Source organism: Carcharodon carcharias, chromosome 31 (genome assembly GCF_017639515.1).
Source record: "Carcharodon carcharias isolate sCarCar2 chromosome 31, sCarCar2.pri, whole genome shotgun sequence".
Classification (NCBI taxonomy): domain Eukaryota; kingdom Metazoa; phylum Chordata; class Chondrichthyes; order Lamniformes; family Lamnidae; genus Carcharodon; species Carcharodon carcharias.
The window spans coordinates 3,671,408-3,692,393 of record NC_054497.1 but is presented as its reverse complement, the minus strand read 5'-3'; the positions used below and the strand labels follow the sequence as shown (position 1 = coordinate 3,692,393).

Below are 20,986 nucleotides of genomic sequence, written 5' to 3'. Positions count from 1 at the left end.
CACCACCCAAGGATCCGAGTCAGGTTAAAGGCCTACTAATTTTGACACATATTCTATAATTCCATATCACACTCTAAAACCTCCAATACCATTATTCTATTGGGGGAGACAGTGGCATAGTGGTAATGTCACTGGACTAGTAACTCAGAAGACAGCCCCCCGCCCCCACCAGGCTAGTGGAGACATGGGTTCAAATCCCACCACAGCAGCTTGTGGAACTTGAATTTAATTAATAAAGGAAAACAAATCTGGAATCAAAAGCTAGTCTCAGTTAAGTTGACCATGAAACCATTGTTGATTATCATAAATCCCATCTGGTTCACTAATATCCTTTAGGGGAAAGAGATCTGCTATCCTTACCTGGTCTGGCCTACATGTGACTCCAGACCTACAGCAGCGTGGATGATTCTTAACTGCCCTCTTAGTTCAAGGGCAATTAGGGATGGGCAACAACTGCCTACCTTGCCAGCAACACCCACATCCCATTAAAAAAAAATGCAATCACATGGGTAAGTTTGCCAGAAACGCGCTAGTTTTTTTGCGTTATATTGTTTCTGCACATAGTCGTGTGGTGGATGAGGTTGCTTCCCTGGCCTCTGGGCTAACTTGTGCCTGGAATCTCTGGGCTTAGTTACAATGGGGTGTGCCCTTTAGCTGAGGTTTGTCAGGAGTTTGGTTGGGAGACTCTTGAGCACTGTGACCAAGTAGATGACCAAACATCCAAATGTTAGAGGAAAGTCACCATGAAGAAAATATTGGCCTTTGGCCATTGAGACAATTTCACTGACAAAATGGGGCATGTCAATAGGCAGACCTTGACCAACTTGTTTTACAAAAGAACGCCAATAAATTAATAAACTGTCTCGAAATAAACTGATCTGTTCACCAGATTAGCACAGCGCACCCACTTACCGAGTTGTGTACAATGAACCCTAGCAGATCTGAGAGAGGAGGAAAAGCAAACAGAAGAAACACGCAGAGAGGCTCCAACCTCATTGCCACACAAAAGGCATTGGAGCAAGCAGACGTTGTAGCTTTGGCTGATTTGAATGCCACAGAATAAATAATTCTTAGCAGCAGGCCCAATAAACCTGTATGACTCTTCACAAACCCACCTATCCCACAATCCCTAATACCGAGAGCGGGGGGCAGGAATGGAAAGAAGCCTGCGCTTACAGAGACCTCAATTTGGAAAAAGGGGCTCCTATCGGCAACCTTGATCTTCTGGGGGTACACAACATTGTCCAGTTATCCCTCATATCCCTTGGTCCCTTCTCTCCAGGACAGCATCTCCGTGGTTCTTCAAAATATTTATACTCATTGTCACTTGGTAGGACAGGACTTGAGTATTACTGAAAAAAAGAGGCATGCTGTTGAAGCTTTTCACCTTGCGCTCGTCAGGACAGATTTGCAAGAATACCAAATCTAAAGAGAACATCAATTTATGCTGCATGAGAAGAGGGTGCTGATTGGTTGGCAAGAGGGTTCTGGTAGAGATGTTGCCATGGAGAATGTGCCAGGGAACAGTTAGCAAAGCATGTCCACGTATTGTGTCTTTCTGAATTTTTCATATGGTGGGCGGGCTCGGTGGGAGCAAGAGGGGACGATTGCGGAACCGATCGCCATCCACGATCGACTCTGCACCACCATTTTATGCATGCGGAGCGATATAGGCCCACCCAGCACAATACACAGCTGGTAGAGCTCAGCGGTACCTGTGCGGGGTAGGGGGTGGGGGGAGGGGTGGGGGGAGGAAGGAGAGTCGGAGCCAGCTCTCTTTCGCCATGCACGAGAAAGAGCGCTTCAATCTCCCTGACGCACAGAGCTGTCTCAGCGAGATTGATTCGCTATTAAAATGATTAAATAAAAGCTTTATAAATGTATTTAAACATGTCCCCTCATGTAACTGTGTCACGTGAGATGGGACATGTTTTTATATTAATGAGAAAAATTTTATTTATTGAATATAAGCTTTAGAAAACCTGATCCCGCTTCAATTAATTGCTTAATGGCCTTAATAGGTCATTTACATATTGGTGTCATTATGCATTATTTTAAGCGTCGGCATGTTGGGACTCCGCACGCCAACTGAAAAATTCTGCCCAAAAGCTTGGGGGACAGCCATTCCCTGGTTCATTCCCCATGGCAATGACTTGACCAATCAGAGTCGGCCTGCCTGGTTTGAATTAAACAAAAGCTTGGCAGTTAACTGTTCTCTGGTACATTTTCAATGGCAACACCTTTACCAATCAGAGTCCTATTGCCAACCAATCAGTACCCTCTTTTCATGCAATGTAAATTGTTGTTCCCTTTAGATTTGGTACTCTTGCAAATCTGTCTTAATGAATGCAAGACAGAAAAGCTTCAACAACATGTCTCTTTTTCAGCAATACTTATGCTTGCAAAAGCAGTATAACTACACTCAACAAAATTACGTTGTATAATTCAATTAAAAGGTATCAGTTGTGATTCAGTGGACAGCACTTTTTCCTCTCAGTCAGAAGGTTGTGAGTTCAAGACCTACTCCAAAGACTTGAGCACAAAACCTCGGCTGTCATTGCAGTGCGGGATTGAGGGAGTGCTGCACTGTTGGGGTTCCGTCTTTCAGATAGGATCTTAATCTGAGGCCCTGCCTGCCCTCTCAGATGGGTGTAAAAGATTCACATGCGTGATTTCAAACAGCAGGGGAACAGCGACCCTGCTTAAAGGGTACATTTCCATCACACTCTATGATGGGACACCAGTTAGACTAAACAAAACCAGTTTACTGCAGACTAAAGCAGGTTAGTTTGCTTCTGCTCCTGCAGTTTCACAGAATCTTAGAAACGTGCAGCACAAGAGGCCAGTCAGTCCATCATGCCTGTGCTGACTCTTCAAAAGAGCAGGTGTTTTTAATTCAACGCCCCTACTTTTTATCCGTAACCCTTTAGGTTCCTATTTATGTCCCTTTTAAAATTATTTATGGAATCAGCTTCCACCACCTTTTCCAGCAGTGTTCCAGAATCTGACAACCCTCTAAGGGAAATCTTTTCTCATTATCTGCCTCCTATTCCTTTCATCTGTGATTTTTAAGTACCATAAATACTAAAGTAAAAGTCAATCACATGACTAAAAAAAGTAACTTTTCATATGACTCATTTAAAAGTCAGGAGAGTGGTTTCTGAATTTTTACCCATCAATTTCTCGTGAATCAATTTCAGTGGTTCCCTTACCTCATGACCATAAACTAGTTCCAAAGGACTGAAAGCATTAGGCCAGTCCCTAACAGCGAACAACAAGAACAGAATTCCCCTATCTCAATCCTGTAGATAATCTTGACTATATGCTCTCATCATCATATTTAGGGTTTGATGCCATCTTCCCAAAGCCCCTAGTGATTCAGGATGATAAGCTGTTGACTTCAACTGTTTTATTCCCAAATTGTTCATTACTTCCTCAAACAGCTATGACATGAAATTTGAACTCTGCTCTGATTGTATTTCTTTAGGTAAACCATATCCTGTAAGAAATTTAGTTAACTCTTCCACAATTTTCTTTGTTGCAATAGTTCTCAATGGCATTTCTTCAGGAAACCTGGTAGACACATCCATTATTGTCAGTAAGTACTGATTTCCACTTTTAGTCTTAGGGAGGGGTCCTACGTAATCAATCATGACCCTAGTGAAAGGTTCTTCAAATGCTGGAATTAGAATTAAAGGTGCTGGCTTAATCAGTGCTTGTGGCTTCCCTTTCACCTCACATGTGTGACATGTTCTACAGAGTTTGACTACATCCCTATGCAATCTAGGCTACCCGCATCTGTGGTCCAGCTATATGCTTACCCAGAATAAACTGAACCCCTGCAATGGGTAATTTTTCCACTAGTCCAACAATCACCTCACCTGTTTTCCATTTACTTTTTAAATTTACCTTCCACAATGGAATAAGTTTAGCATCTCCATGAACCCCACTTATTATCATCTGTTCCTGCAATACTCCCTCTGAACAACAAATGTCACTATTCCACAACATTAAGGCTTAACTAGCCCCTGTGTCTCTTAAAATGTTAACATCTTTACCTACTCCACCCTGTACACATGGAAAGGCTTTCCCTTCACATAGAAAACCTTTAAACATTTCCACAACATGCTCATCTGAATTCTCTTGGGTAAATTGTGAACACACTCCCAATTCTTTACCTATCACTGATTCTTCCTATTTTATCTGTACACCAGCCATTGGTTTTTCCTGTGCCTGAACCTCAGAACCTGCAGTACTTTTACTTCAAGTATTTTTCTGCACCCCTATAATTCCAACAGATTTCCCTGCAATCTCCAGCACACAGATTCTGTACGTCCAACTTTATTACAATGAAAACACCTCAATTTTCAAATGTGACTTCAGCACATTCCTTTTCATTCAGAGAAAAAAAACTTCCTGCGAATTTCCACCTATTCCTTCTCTTTCCTGACTACCCACCTTCCTTTCACCATCCCACTTTCTAACCTTTTCTGATTTAAAAGGGTGACGAAGAATGACTTAGCTCTATGAACTAACTCATAATCATCAGCTAATCATCCCTGCTGCTTGTCTTACTGTTTAAACGTTCTGTTCCTCCACATGAGTTCTCACTACCAAAAGAGTTGAATCTTTAAATTCTTCTAAAAGAATTACCTCTCTAAGAACTGCAAATGTTGTTTCTATCTTTAATGCCCATATCCGCCAGTCAAAATCACTTTGTTTTACTCTTTCAAACACAATATAAGTTTGCCCAAGCAGTTTTCTCTTTTCCTAAATTTCTGCCTGTATGCCTCAGGAATCAACTCATAAATCTCTTGTGCTCAAAATAGCTTTTTTATCACATCATAGTTCACCAACATTTCTTCTGACAGTGAATCGTAAACATCATGTGCTCTACCCACCAACCTGGATTGTAACAACAATGTCCAGTTTTCCTGTGGCCATTTAATTTGTTTAGCTGTCTTCTCAAATGAAACAAAGAATGCTTCGACATCTCTTTCCTCAAACTTTGGAAGAGTATGTACAAATTTAAACATCTCCCCATTGGGTTTTAGGTTAGCGATGTTTTCATCATCAGAACTTTCCTCAGCATCTGACGTCTCCCTTTTAAAGTCCGGCTTTTTAAGCCGATATTCTCTGTCTCTTTCCTTCATTCTCTCTTCCATTGCTAACTTTTCCCTCTGGAGATCAAGTTTTCGCATTTCCATTTCTCTTTGACATAATTGCTTTTTATCCCTTTCTTTTGCTGCTGCCTCTAGTCCCAGTGTTTTCGTTTCCAATTCTTTTTCCTTTTTGTTTTCCTCCTATTCAAGTTTTCTCAGTTCCTTTGCTTATTCAAATTCAAGCCTCTTCATTCCTTACTGAAGTCTCACTCACCAGCTGTGACTCACTAGTGTCAGGTATCACTTCCACCTTTAAATGCTGTGCTGTACCTTCAATTATGTCTGCTTTCTTAGCTCCTGCAGGTAACCCCAATTGTAACTTATCCGCCAATTCCATTAACTTAAATTACCTTTTATAAACCAGCCAAAGCTATAACTTCAACTCCCAGATAAGTCTCGCAACTTCCAAAGCCATATTGCAGTCTCACCACTTCAAGAAAATCTCAGCCCAACTTCTGAATTCAAAATGCTTCTCATGCTCTTAACCTTAAGATTCACCACCTCTAATCCAATCAAAGAATTTCAAATATATCCCAGATGAGCCCCCAACTATGTTATGGCACGGCCGATGGTAAATGCTGAGTTGTTCAAGTCCCTAGAGAGAAACTTGAAACAACTACCACAACTAATTTTGCAATTTGTATGTTTCAAGATGCATGCTTTGAATTCAATAGTAATAAGACCACCGAGTCTTATAGGTTTTTTATAAAACTAGATTAAACATTTATTCATAAGAAAAGTGATTTTAATCACATACATATGTCTACAAATTACTACTACAACAACTTCTAAATCCCCTAATTAATCTAACTCCCAGTTACATTTTCGTTAAGGCAACAGTAAGACACATAGATTTTAAAATCCAGGCAAAGAAACATGATACTTTGAACAATCCAATTCAAAGTGAGTTTTCTTAACTTCAGTTCATTGTAGACAGCAGCTTGAGGCATAGATGCTGCAGCTTTTCACACTTGTTAGATCTTAAAATGCCTGCCTTTACACACAGCTTTCTCTCCTTTATACATATTTTCCCCTTTGAATGCAAATTCACATTGTTTCACTATGTCTTTGCACTTTACCTTTCTAATAATAAAAATCTCTCATAGTACCAAGTTTACCAGTAATCTTTGGGAAAAAATAAACACACTGTTTCTTAACTTCCCCTGGCTAAGTGTAATATTTCACTCTCTCTCTTTGAATTCAAGCTAGTCTAGTATATTTGAAAATGCAAATGTCCTTTTACACTGTAATACATCAAAGGCTTCAGACAAGCTGTCTTTAATCCAGTGAAGTCTCTCACAGCCACACACACGCACATTGACACAGATACCACTATTTTACAATAAATTCCAATAACATCATTATATCTTCCTGACACATTTCGGAGGGCAGTTAAGAGTTAACCCCATGACTATGCAACAATTTTTTTATGATGCTCAATATGCACCCTTCATAGGCATCATTGCTAAGACTAGCTTTCAATTCCAGATTTTATTAATTGAATTTAAATTCAACCACATGTCCTGGTGGGATATGAACCCACGTCTCCAGAGCATTAGCTTGGGCCTCTGGATTACTAGCCCAGTGACATTACCATGACACCACCATCCCCCCCAATGCATTGCAATATTACATTTATATTGTGCTGGTTGAAATGTATACAGTTTGTAATGTTATAAAATAAATAAAAGAGAATTAAAATGAATTATTTTGTGTGGTTGCTTTTTGCTTTATTCCACTGCGATGGCCTCTTATGGGACAAAACCAAACACGGATATCAATCCCTCGAAAACATTACGCGTGCAAGAGTCTGACTTTTGGCCAAAAGAAATTGGCCTCAAAAGTTTGCCTTTGACACAAGTATATGTGGTAGTTGCCAATGAGGGCCCCCACCATCCCCCACCCCGTCCACCAACCTACCCGCATGTCCCTGGTCTGTGTGCTCCTCATCCTCTCCAATCGCTGCAGCTCTGCATTTGCACCTCCGAGGGCTTCAGTCCGCTTCCTATGTTCCATTTCAAATCGCCGTTTGCTCTCCTACGAAGCAAGACAGCCATTTGCAATTTTTGTTTCCAGAACTGGATTGTTTCGGTGGGGTGGGGGTGGGGAAGTGGGCGGGTGGGGGGAAGAAATCTCGAGGATCCGGCAGATCTTCTCGAGTTCAGGGCCGCTCCCAGAAATAGATCCTGCAGCCCTTACGATCTGGAGTTTGCTGTCGGTACGCTGTATTTTGGGGGTTGGGGGTGGGGGGATGGGGCGGCCATGGCAACAAAATTCCTAGATAAAGGCAAAATACTGCAGATGCTGGAAATCTGAGACAAAAACAGAAAATGCTGGAACAACTCAGCAGGTTCAACAGCACCTGTGGAGAGAGAAACAGAGTTAACGTTTCAAGTCCACATGACCCTTCTTCAGAGCTCATTTAAGACAGAGACGAGGAGAATTTTTTTCTGACAGAGGATCACGAGTCTTTGGAATTCTCTTCCTCAAAAGGCGGTGGAAGCAGAGTCTTTGAATATTTTTAAGGCAGAGCTAGACGGATTCTTGATTAACAAGGGGGTGAAAGGTTATCTGGGGAATGTGGGGTTGAGGTTACAATCAGATCAGCCATGATCTTATTGAATAGCAGAACAGGCTTGAGGGGCCGAGTGGCCTCCTCCTGCTCCTAATTCTTATGTCTGTATGTATGTTTGTATGCTCATTGCCTTTCAGGAGAGTTTATTCAAAGCCCAGCCATTGAGAATTAAAACTGAGAAACCTTAATCTTAATATCAAAACCATATGACAGCCGAAGGCAAAATTTCCTTTCCAGGCAGAATTGCCAAAACTCCCAAAACCCCACATTCCTTTTCTTTCCCTCTATCTACATCAGCTATTTGATGTTCAGAGTGAAATCAGCTAACATCTCGCAGTCCTATACTGCGTGGTACAATCTACATGACACTACAATGGAATCGTAAATCTTGTCGTTTATTGCAAGGAGATTGTAATATAAAGTGGGGATGTTTTGCTACAGCTCCGCAAGGCATTGGTGAGACCACACCTGGAGTACTGTGTGCAGTTTTAGTCTCCTCATTTAAGAAAGGATATAAATGCATTAGAGTAAGTGCATGTTCACTCAACTGATTCCTTGGATGAAGAGTTTGTCTTATGAGGAAAGGTTGGACAGGTTGGGCCTGCATCCATTGGAATTTAGACAATTGAGAGGTGATCTTATTGAAACATTTAAGATCCTGAGGGGACTTGACAAGGCAGATACTGCAAGGATCTTCCCCCATGTGGGAGAGACTAGAACTAGGGCACATGGTTTAAAAATAAAGGGTCTCCCATTTAAGATGAAGATGAGGAGGATTTTCTCTCTCAGAGGGTTGTGAGTCTTTGGAACTCTCTTCTCCAGAGACCGGCGGAGGCTGGTCATTGAATATTTTTAAGGCAGAGTTTAATAGATCCTTGGCTGACAAGGGAGTCAAAGGGTATAGGGGTGTAGGCAGGAGAGGAGAGGCCACAATCAGATCAGCCATGGTCTTATCAAATGGTGGAGCAGGCTTGAGGGGCCCAATGGCCTACTCCTGCTCCTAATTCAAATGTTTATATGTTAAATGCAATTAATTGAAGAAACCCATCACAGTTTACTCACAGTTAAGTACTCTACGTCCAACTGCATATTACGGTCCATTTCCCGTAGCAAATCATCATTGAATCTCCGAAACTAGAAGAATAAACATCAAATATTATAAAACCAGACGAGTTGTGAAGCCTCATAGTCAGGCTGACAAACATCTGGCAGTGTTGGAGCAGTTTCTCCCTTTAAGAAGAATCACTGTTGCTTCAAAACATGGCATTCAATTAGTAAAATTCACAGAATTGAATGCAAGTTTTATTTTACATCAGATAAATACTCTTTTGTGCTGTTTTTGACTATAAGTGAAGGGTCAAGGTACAAAGCTTGGCAATAAGATTGGAGAAGATGGAGAAAAGACAGGGGTAAACTGTGAGGAGACTGCAAAGAGATTGCGGGAAAGGTGGCAGAATAGAGGATAATGCAAGGAAATGTGGATTTATCCACTCTGATAGGAAGAATCAAAAGGCAGAATATTTTTTATAAGGTGAAAGATTGGTGTTCAAAGGGAGCTGGGTGCCCTTGTACATGAACCACATGTTAGCCTTTGTTACAATGGCTTTGAAATGTAAACGTAAGGAAGTCTTGCTGCAATTATATTTGAGCTGGACCACTGTGCATCGTTTTGCTTTTCTTAACTAAGAAGGATATATTTGCCTTAGATGGAGGTAACAAGGGTTCGCTGGATTGATTCCTGGGATGAGAGGGATGTTCTATGAGGAGAGATTGAGTAGGATGGACCTCTTTTCTCTGGAGGTCAGAAGAATGAGAGGTGTTAACATTGTTAGAGGTGTGGACGGGATAGCTGCTGATAGCTGGCTGGAGAGTCTAGGCATTGGGGTTGTAACTTTAGGATAAATGATCGACCATGTTGGACTGAGTTGAGGAGAAATTTTGTCATACAGAGGGTTTGAATCTTTGGAATTGTCTACCCTAGAGGGCTGTAGGTACTCAGTCATTGAGGATATTCGAGGCTGAAATGGATGTTTGGACAGTAGGGGCATCAAGAGATATGGGGATAGGGTAGGAAAGTAGAGTTGATATAGATCAGCCATGATTTTATTCCTTACATTGCAAAAGTAGCCACACTTCAAAAACACTTCATTGGCTGGAAAGCGCTTTGAGACATCAGCTGGTCGTATTTAAACCTTTCAATGTTTAATCACTATGGAAACACTCATTGTATCTTAATCCCAGTTGCAATAGGTTTTGCTTGTGCTGGGACTACGGCTGGGATAGAGGTGCTACAACGCTCCTGATCCAGGGATGAGAGAAATCACCCTCGCTGTATATCCAACTGCCCTGCTTTAATGTCGATGATCGATGAAAGCAGGATCGGTCTGGTCTGTGTTCCTTTCTATGGTTGAACAACCAGCAAAACTCGGTAACAAAAGCAGAAAATACTGGAAAAACTCAGCAGGTCTGTCAGCATCTGAGGAGGGAGAAACAGAGCGATGCTTCAAGTCCGTATGACTCTTCTTCAGAGCTAAAGAGAAGTAGAAATTAGATGGATTTTAAGGGGGGGGGGTGTTGGTGCAGGTGGAGCAAGATAGAAGGTCAGGGCTAGGTGGGAGCTAAGGAGAGAGTAACAAAGATATCATGGACACAAGACAAAGGGAATGTTAATGGTAGTGTTAAAGACTAAAGAATGTTTTAATAGCACAATATAGAAACAAATGACAGATGGGGTTGGGGAAAAAACTATTTAAAAAATCAATAAGTAAATAAAAATAAATAAATATTTTTTTTAAAGCTCAGTGTTTGGGATGCAAATATTTTTGTGGACAATGAAGCAAAATGTCACTGACTTAATCTGATGTCAAGTCCAAACAATCACAATCGTGTAAAGGCAAGTTTGCGATAGTTAATGTCAAAGTAGTTGATAGAATAATCAAGGATCAGCTAATCCCTTTGAGTAGATCCTTTCCCTGGCTCCTTGGGGTCCCTGACTGGCTTCTGCCACATGAGTTGTTCTAACCTCTGAATAAGAGATCACTTTGCTGACCTCCTTCCAATTTTCTCCACCAGCTATTTCCCCTCATCTTCTGAAGGCATTGACCCCACAAGCATCAGACTGCTGGCAATTCGGCGGAGGAGAGTAAAGCAGATTATTGGATGGGCTAGGACAGGCAAAAGAAAACACTGTCGCTGAGTCAGAACATTGAGGTTTGAAGTCCCACTCCAGAAACCTGAGCAGGAAAGTCAAGGCCAACACTCCCAGTTAATTATTGAGGAGTGCTGCACAGTTAGAGGTGCCATCTTTCGGGTGAGACAGTAAACCATTAGATGTAAAAGATCCCATGGCCCTATTTCAAAGAAGATCAGGGGAGTTCTCCCCAGAGCTCTGGCCAATATCGATCCCTCAATCAACATCACAAAAAACAGATTATCTGGACATTATCATTTTGTTGTTTATGGGAGCTTGCTGTGTGCAAATTGGCTGCTGCATTTCCTACTCACAGCAGTGGCTACACTTCAAAAAGCACTTCATTGGCTGTCAAATGCTTTGGGACATTCTGAGAAGGTGAAAGGCCCTATAGCTGTGCCATACTATTCTACGATTCAATGATTCTGTGACTAGGTCTAGAGAATTTTCCTACCTCGAAGCCTACAAATCAACCGAGGATGAAGTCCATCTGTGTACTCTGGAATTTTGTCCCACTTAAAAGAGGAAGTACTTACAATTACTTCCAGGTCATTGCTCAGTTGCCTCTGCGTATCTGTCATCTGCAGCAAGATCTGACCTTAACAAGAACAGGAGAACAAATAGGAAAATCAATTTAAAGAGATAACACTGGAGAGGTTCAAACCACTACCCATTCACCTCTAGGAAGGTGGTTTGAAATCTAATCTATGCTAAAACATCAGAGGATAAATACAAATGAAGGAGGTCTTTCAGCCCTTCGTCTTGGCAAATTACGCATTGTAGTCCTTCCATCATGGCATCGATGAATCCAAGATATTTCCCCTCCAACATCCTACCAGGAAGACCCTTCCAAATTTTGGTCACCATGGCCCGAATTTTCGCAAAGCCAGAAAGGCTCGGTGCCTTAACCAAAATAGGGCTGAAGCCCACAGTCTGGGAGTCCCGCCCCCAATTCCGGCACTCACACATTTTCACTGGGGGGGGCGGGGGGGGTGGTGGTGGTGGGGTGGGGTGGGGGGGGTGCAGTGGCGGGGAGACAAGGGTGAGAGGTTTTCACGGTTCATGAAGGCAGCGGCACATTAATGGAGGTGCCCTCAAACAGGAGAAATTTTGGTCACCCAGGTTTCTGAAATACAAATCGTTGACTTTACAAATTTGATTCAATGTCTAAACCCACCAGAGTTATTTGGAGAAATCAGGCACCCTCTTGATGAGGTCAGGTACACCGCTGGGAGTGGCAAGGTGCCCTTTTGGGAGAGGTCAGGTAATCATTTGGGTTTGTTAAGAGTGGACACGAATGTGCATAAAAAGCAGATAAGGTCTATCGAACCGTCAACCTATTAAGTCGTTTAAATCCCCTGCTCTTTAAATTTTGAGGAAAAAAAAACAGCCTGCAGTTAAAAGAAACTGGTACATGCAATTCCAGTCGATGTTTGTTGTCTGAATAGTATTATTTCTGCTTGACAGTTTCCACAATCTATCATTACCACAGTTTGGTTGACAGTTCCAAGTTGTCATAAAGAGATTGGCTATCTTTGCTATGGGGTTATGAATACAAATGCTTGATTTTATAAGGAATTAAGTACTTGAAGGGAATTAACTATATTGAATGGTCTTTTATCAATGAGAGTTTTTTTTAATATAGTGAAGTCTGTAATAGATACTTAGAATATTATTTTATTTAATCACAGTAAGGCTCCTGACTTCTGTCCATTGTGCTTATTGGGTGAGTTGGCATGGAGGGTGTAAGGGCAAAGGATGGCGGATGGTGGTATGGGATGGCATGAGTTGGCACTAAGTTGGTATAGAGATGATGGGGGAGATAGAGGGGCATAGACTGGCATGGAGGATATGAGGGGCCATGGAGGTGGATGGGGACATGAGTTGGCATGGATGGGGTATGGGGAGACTGTGGGGGGTGGGGTGAGGGGGTGACAGAGGGAGGGCTAGAGGACTGTTTTTCATCTTATTCTTTTTATTACAACTTGACAAAGCCCCAGAGCACCAAGACAGGTGTCTTAACCTGCCAGCCTTGGCACCCGGCTGCCCTTGTGGCTGCCTCCACCCTGTTTCCAGGGGGTGATGGACCCTACTCCAGTCAGCACCACCCCACCCAGAACAAAATTCCGACCATTCGAAGCACTCTCTTCCAAGTTGGGTTTGCAGAATCGGGAAATTTCCTGATCTGTGCACCTGACTTGGGAGCGAAAATTTTTCTCTATGTTTCAAATCACTACGTTCCTTAAGACCTGCCTCCTTTGCCCAAATTTTTGATGTAGTTCAGTGTTAACATCCGTTTTGTAATGTTCCTATGAAGCACTTTGGGATGTTTTACTATGTTAAAGGTGCTATATATAAATGCAAGTTCCCAACACCAGGCCTTACGTTGGTTTGGATTACATCACCTTGTTTAGTCCCTTAACCTACCCCCATGATCTTCAAACATACCCTACTTATATCATTTATCCTCTTATATAAGCAAGGCTCCATCCCTACCAAGCTGAAGAACCCTCGTTTCTCTGGCCTGTATTCACACTCAATCTCTGGCAATGGGGGTCAGCTTCACTCAGCGTTTTGTCCCCACTGTTTCTCTGGTCCGAATGCTTCTCTCAGTGACCAAGCTGGGCTTGAGATGCAGTTTGACCAGTCTACTGCGCGGTTTGAGTTATGTGACCCTCCAATTTGTACTCTGCAGGTCTATTCACGCCATTTGACTCCGCCAGAATGGTCCGTCATGTGCAGATCTCCCCTGAGATTCAGCTCCTCCTCGGCTTCAGCTGTCCTTGCATCTTCCGTTCGTCTGATTTCATCTAACTCTCTCAGCTGCCTCCTCATGCTCGCCTCCCCTCCTCTTCTCCAAGCGCCATCTGCAAATGGAGACGATAAAGGCTGTCTCCATGTGGCGTTGTGAGGCGAGGGCGCATCTCGGAGGACGCTTTCCGCGTCCCCTCCACAATCCATCCACCACACAAGGGTGACCTACGTCGTTTACTCATAAATCTTAGTCATGCGGCCGGTCATGATTAACCAGAACTCAGGGTGTTCTGGTTACACGAATTGGAAACGTTACTCTGTTTGTATACAATTGGGGCAGAGTTTTACGTTCGGCATGCGGGCGCACACCTGACATGCCCGAGCATGAAATGCCACGTGATGATGGCGGGCGTGAGTTCTGACATCATCGGGCGCTCGCCCGATATTTCGTTTGGCGGGCGTGCGCCGGGGTCGGCTGCAAACCCACCGATAATTGAAAGGCCATTAACAAGCTAATTAAAATCAAAACAACGCTCCCCGTCCAACCTTACCCGTTGACGAGGAGGCGAAAAGGCCAAGCGGCTTTTACATTTTTTAGGAAACCTCATCCATGAGCAGGATGGGGTTTCCTCAAGCAAATAAACATTATTTTTGAATTCAAAACATGTCCCGGCTCATGTGGCAGAATCACGTGAGGGGACATGTTCTATTAAATTCTTACTGCCTTCACTAACTATTTTTTAAAAAGCGCTTCAATCTGCTTGAGGTAGCTCCGTGCCTCAGGGAGACTGAAGCACTCTTTAGCGCGTGTGTGCAAACTGCGCCCCAGGCCCATTCTCCCCCCTCCTACCCCCGCCCCCCCCCTCCCCGTCCCCCCGCCCGCACATGTAGCGCTGGGCGCTGCCGCTCGCGATCCACGCAAGGCGGGCCTTAATCGGCCCACCCGCGTGAAATCGCGGAGCGGAGCCGATCGCGGGTGGCTTCCCAACCACCCCAGCCAGCTCCTGCCGAGTCAGCCCAACGAGGGAAAAGTTCTGGCCTCGGTAATTAAATGGGAGAGAATTGTTCATTAAATGGCGTGAATTACCTCAGCCTTGGAGCTTAACCCTTTCTTCAAAATGAACTAATATGGGTGTGTTAGCTACCAGAGGTACCAACGTTTCTTTCTGTTTAACTTTTCTTACAACCCTTTTAACGCGTGTTGGTTCAGAGCCCATTGCATAAGGACAAGTGGAGCTTGTTTAATTTAGTTTTACCTATTGCCTGTTTCTTTCAGTCGAACGTGGCACATTCCAAGGTCCAGGGCTAGGTGCTGAGGGACGCACTAAAGTTTGGGACGACCACCACAAAGGCGCGATGGGGAAAGGTTGCGTTCTACAACCTTTCATCCATAGGGCACCGAGGAGCTGGGAATTGTTCAGATCTCCTTGGGCCGTATGACTCAACATTGAATGTATCCAGTGAATCTACATGTATCACAATTACATTGAAGCACCTCGGAGTGCCACATGACCTATGTAGACAACCTAAATACCATTGCCCTGTCCGACTGTCTGTTACGACTATTTTGAAATGTCTGTAATGTTTCCTGGATTGCACTGAAGCACCTCAGGGTGTGGGATGATCCGTGTGGAAAACTTAAATATTATTGTACTTGTTGCGATGGCCAGTTTGAAACGTTTGTAATGTTCTTTCAGATATTTTATGAATAAAGCATATTTTTGCGGGAAAAAAAGGTCAAATCTCCCCTGCTCCTCCCTAGAATGTGATGTCAAATCATTTATTATGCATCACCCCACATAATTATTCTTAATGTGTGAGACCAGAAGCTGGCTATCCATTTGCAGGGTGAATCACAGAAAGACTCAATCCCGACCTTACCTGGACTGCAGCGGTTCAAGAAGGCAGCTCACCACCACCTTCTCAAGGGCAACTGGGGATGGAAACAGATTTTGACCTTGCCTGGTCAGCGCTGTCAGTGGAGGGCGAACTCCTTCACAGGATGGCTTAGGGCTACAGCTTTGTCCACCGCATCCCGGCGGGTGGAGCTGGCGTAACTTAGTGGAGCCTCCAAGGCCCCTGGCCTCCCACTGGCAGGGAGCCTCCAATTCCCCTGCCAGGCTCTGGGCTCAGTAGGGGAACCCATCAATGGGTCCTCCAATGAGCCAGTTCATGGGCCTAAATGGCTACCTGACACTGCCGGGCAGGTAGGCCTCTTGCCAAGTTGACCCCACTTCCGGCGTGGGCACTTGACGCACTGTTTTGTAACCTTGCTCCCGGCCCTGCCTCCTAACCCACCTCCACGGGGCCGAGATCATTCAGCTCTATAACTCCCTAACCCTAACCCTCACCCTGGAGGGTTGTGCTTCGTACCATACCAGACCAGGCAGCTGTACTAAACTTGCTGTGCTGGTACCAAGTGCTTTCACAGTTGTGCAGGGGTGGGGAGGAGGAGTGAGGAGTTGGATACGTGCATTCATGCCCACTTGAAGATGAGCTCCCGCTGAGAGTTCAGCTGATTTGTCAGAGGTGTCCCAACAGTAGGATAATGGGGGCCCGCATCCTAAACTGGTAAAGCCTGTTCCCCTCGCACAACAAGAATATTGAAGTCCGCAGCTTATTACACTTGCAGCATAAAGACACAGAAAGTGAGGAGCAGAGAAACAGCCACTTTATGGGACCCTGTGGGAGATAAGGAACTATTGCGCTAAATGCATTTTGCAATAGTTGGTGATTCTCTTCCATCCAATCCAGGCTCCCTCCAGCCAGATAATAAATTATATTGTTGCTTAACAACAAGTGATTACTGTTCGGTGGAAGTTAAGATCCAGGTCAAAGTATTTGACGCTTTTTTTTATTTTAAAGAGACAGTTACAGGCTGCAAAGTTAGTTCCCATTTTGGTGCTGCAGGGGGTTACTACCCACGGAGGGGTGGGTTTTATATTCGGCCATCTATAGCCTGGTTGGCCCTGCTAGAACAATTGCTTTTAGGCTGTTTGGGTGATTTCAGTTCCCCTTTTCGGCTGAATCTTGACTGAAATTGGTAAACTTAGCCACCTAAAGTTGACTGTTCCAAAGGGAACCATAAGGCCACACATTGCGTGACATCAGTCAAGAAGCAAGTCCCTCTCGGCCTGCAACAGTCACATCAGGTAGAAGAGTGCAAGGGGAGACATGATTTAAAACCTGGGGGGGGGGGTGATGTTCCAGTCCTGTCCGCCATGGGCTCGGAAATCCCCGCCCAAAGCCAAGAGGCCCTTTGCTGGTCTTGTCAAAATTTCCAAGCTGCCTGCCACAATTCCTGCAGAATCTCAGAATCACACAGTGCAGAAGAGGCCCTTCGGCCCATTGAGTCTGCACCGACACGTAAGAAACACCTGACCTACCTACCTAATCCCATTTACCAGCACTTGGCCCATAGTCTTGAATGTTATGATGTGCCAAGTGCTCATCCAGGTACTTTTTAAAGGATGTGAGGCAACCCGCCTCCACCACCCTCCCAGGCAGCGCATTCCAGACCGTCACCACCCTCTGGGTAAAAAAGTTTTTCCTCACATCCCCCCTAAACCTCTTGCCTCTCACCTTGAACTTATGTCCCCTTGTGACTGACCCTTCAACTAAGGGGAACAGCTGCTCCCTATCCACCCTGTCCATGCCCCTCATAATCTTGTACACCTCGATCAGGTCGCCCCTCAGTCTTCTCTGCTCCAATGAAAACAACCCAAGTCTATCCAACCTCTCTTCATAACTTAAATGTTTCATCCCAGGCAACATCCTGGTGAATCTCCTCTGCACCCCCTCCAGCGCAATTACATCCTTCCTATAATGTGGTGACCAGAACTGCACACAGTACTCCAGCTGTGGCCAGCAGGCAGGACTAGAAAGCTTAGGCCGCAGGCTTCTCAAATTGATATCAAATTCAATCCAGAAGGCCTGGTACTGGCACTGGTCCAAACTGGAGTTCCATTTTAAGGTATACAAGACCAGTTCGGACAAGTACCAGTCATTTCCCAAGTTTTACTGGTTTTTCCTTCTGGGGAAGCTGTGGGGACCCCACAGGTCAGGGAGGTCTTCAGTTTTTAAACTCACCAAGCTATCATATGGGAACCCTGGTCCTAAATGTTTATTTGTTTGCAGAGGTGGGGAGGGGGCGGGGTGGGGGGGGGTGGTGGTCGGTGGTTGAATGGCCCAGTGAGTTAGCACAAAGGTGTCCAAATTCTTCGTTGTTCAAACGTAGGCCTGACAGGTTTGTATTGTAGACTTTCAGGTACAAGATGCGCTGCAGCAACTTGCCACAAACCTCCTTCAAACCCAAGCCACTCGCCATCCTGACTTGGAAATATATCGGCCGCTCCTGCACTGTCGCTGGGTCAAAATCCTGAAGCTCCCTCCCTAACAGTACGGTGGGTGTACCTACACCAAATAGACTGCAGTGGATCAAAAAGGCAGCTCACCACCACCTCCTCAAGGGCAATTAGGGGATGGGCAATAAATGCTGGCCCAGCCTGCGACACCCACATCCCATGAAAAAACAGAATAGGCTATGCTTACCAGTAAAGGTCAAACCCATGCTCCCGTTAATTTTCACATTTTATAGGTTTCTGATACTAACTGATGTCGGGTTTACTTACCAAATAGGTCAAGATGATACAAGAAATAAGAGATTATAACGATTAGGAAAGAATTAACAGGCTGGGGCTCTTTTCTCTAGAAAAATGAAGGCTGGATTCGGGGGGTGGGGGGAGGTGGGGGAGCTGGTGGGGGGCAGGGGTGGGGGGGTTGGTGGTGGGGGAGGTGGGGTGGGGGGGTTGGTGGTGGGGGAGGTGGGGTGGGGGGGTTGGGGTGGAGCGGGGTGCAGTAACCTAGTCAAGGTCTTTAAAATTATGATGGGTTTTGACAGGGTAGATGTTGAGACGATGTATCCACTTGATGGGGAGTCTAAAACTAGGGGCCATGAACATAAACCCAATGAGGAACTTTTTCACTCAAAGAGTGGTTAGAATGTGGAACTTGCTACCACAAGGAGGTAGTTGAGGTGAATAGTGTAGACATGTTTAAGGGGAAGCTAGATTTGTTTTATTCATTCATGAGTTGTGGGCATCACTGGTTAGGCCACCATTTATTGTCCACATTGAGAGGGCATTACTGTGGGGTCTGGAGTCACGTGTAGGCCAGACCAGGTAAGGACAGCAGATTTCCTTCCCTAAAGGACATTAGTGAACCAGATGGGTTTTTACAAAATTCAGCAGTGGTTTCATCATCAGACTTTTAATTCTAGATTTTTATTGAATTAAATTTCACCATCTGCCATAGCAGAATTTGAATCTAGATTCCTCTGAGCATTACCCTGGGTCCAGTGGCAATCCAACGGTGCCACTGCCTCCCCCCATCTATTTGAGGGAGAAAGGAATGTTGATACGGTTAAATGAAGTAGGGTGGGAGGAACATTAACACTGACATAGGCCATTTGGGTTGAATGATCTGTTTCTGTGCAGTAAATTCCAAGTACTCCCTAAAGTAAAAAAAAAGTACTAATTGGATTAAGTTTCATGGACTTAAAGGATTTACGGTTTGCAGATTGGACACTCCTGGATCAACACAGTATCTTGTCACATTGGGTGCCTGGATTTTAACCCTATAGTGTTATGAATTCAATTTATAATGTCCCTGTGTACTAAATTAGCAGTCTGTGGAGATTGTAACATTTAAGGTACAGGATGTTCCAATGTTACACTGGTTCCTGCCTAGTAACAAAAGTGGGAACCTCTGGGAGTGTTTTGATAGGTCACCTGATCAGTTCAAGATTCAGTGAACAACTCTTCTTGAGGCAGTCAATTGGAAGCAGGCTGTCAGCCAACAAGTGTCACAACAACAAAAGGGCCAGAAACAAGTCCCAGCCAGGTTAAGTTGAAGAAAGAGCTGCAGGGAGCAAGCTTTAAATAAAGAGGTCTGTTGGGGCAAAGGTGCTCTTCTAAAGCAGTGGTGTTCTGCTTGGCATGGCCATAGATCTGAAAGTGTGCTTACAAGCTAGTGTTGAATGTACTCGGGAATCAGGGAGAAGGAATCTCGGCAGGTGAGACTGAAACCCTGTGAGGTGGGCTGCGTTGAAGACATCTGGGGGAGAGAATTTTGGATAAAATTCCAAGGAGAGTTCTTTGAAGGAGAAGCTGGGAATTCCTCATGAGGCAGAGTTTCAGTGAGATTGTTTGACTTGGCGTTTACTGATGTCTCGGTGGGTTCTTGAGAAATCCATGGACTCTGCCTTGGTAGCTTCTGTCATTTACTCTGGTGTGTGATGTGTTCGACCATAGTTCATCTGTTAATTCACATATATCTCATACTTATCCTGAACATTAGAGTAAAGATAGATATTGTAAACTGTTTTATCTTTTCTGAACTTGCACAGTAAAGTTTATTTTTGATTGTTCAAAATTGTGGAAACTTGCGGCTTTATTCCAAAAGCAGGTGTCTTGAATCTCAACCGTAATATAATGTTTAAATAAAACATTATTGCTTCCTAATCAAATCTCCGGGTCTGGCCAGGGTACATAACTGTAACCTACTAAAACGATGTATTTTGTAAGTTAATATCCACTTTTCTGGTTCGGAGGTTTACTCTGGGTATCAGCAACTCAAGACTCCCAAATTATTGTTTGCGCACAACATGTTTATTCGGCACACAAAAAAAAGTCTTCTTACACTCAATAAGACTTATACTCACATGTCCACGTGTGCAAGGTTGCCTGGGCTTGTCCAAGAGTTGGAACTGAGGGAGCGATCAGTTCCCTCCTTCTGGTATCCAAGTAGCTGATCAGACCACTTCATCCTGAGCTAGCTGGCCATCATCTTTCTTATACCCCGCTCGGTGCTCGCTACCCGCATGGTCGGCTCTGAATAGGCTGAGCTCGCCTTCTCAAAGGCTCAGCGATTGGCCAGTTGTCCCTTGGCAGTCTCATCAAATTGTTGCTCATCTTACATAGAGAGTTCTCTGTTCTCCAGCCCTCACACGATTGACGTGATAGTAATCCCATGTCTGCCAATCTCTCGGTTGCCAAGCAACCCAGCCCATATCGCACCATCTTGCAGGTTTTCTTTCGTTCACTTTCTTTAACAAAAGCGCAGCTACACCACGTTAATCCCGGTTGCAGGCTTGGAATCAAGATAGCCAGCCCTTCGGAGTTAAATATCACTTAGGCCAGGATTTTCTGTTTGTTAGGCGGGCGCGGTGAGCAGGCCCGAGTAGTGGCCAGGAAAAGACCCACCGCCCACGATCGGCCCCCGGCCGTGATTTCAGGCTGGCAGGCC

The 20,986-nt window shown here is 44.3% G+C and overlaps 1 protein-coding gene across 1 annotated transcript in view; it reads right to left on the bottom strand.

Moving 5' to 3' along the window:
• LOC121271486 (brain-specific angiogenesis inhibitor 1-associated protein 2-like protein 2) overlaps positions 1-20,986 on the bottom strand; it is a 69,288-nt gene that overhangs the window by 24,909 nt on the left and 23,393 nt on the right. Inside the window, exons 4-6 of the mRNA XM_041177467.1 lie at positions 11,464-11,525; positions 8,800-8,871; positions 7,083-7,199 (exon numbers count right to left, since the gene is read on the bottom strand). Coding sequence (XP_041033401.1) covers positions 7,083-7,199; positions 8,800-8,871; positions 11,464-11,525 — 251 coding nt within the window. The remainder of the gene's footprint in view (positions 1-7,082; positions 7,200-8,799; positions 8,872-11,463; positions 11,526-20,986) is intronic.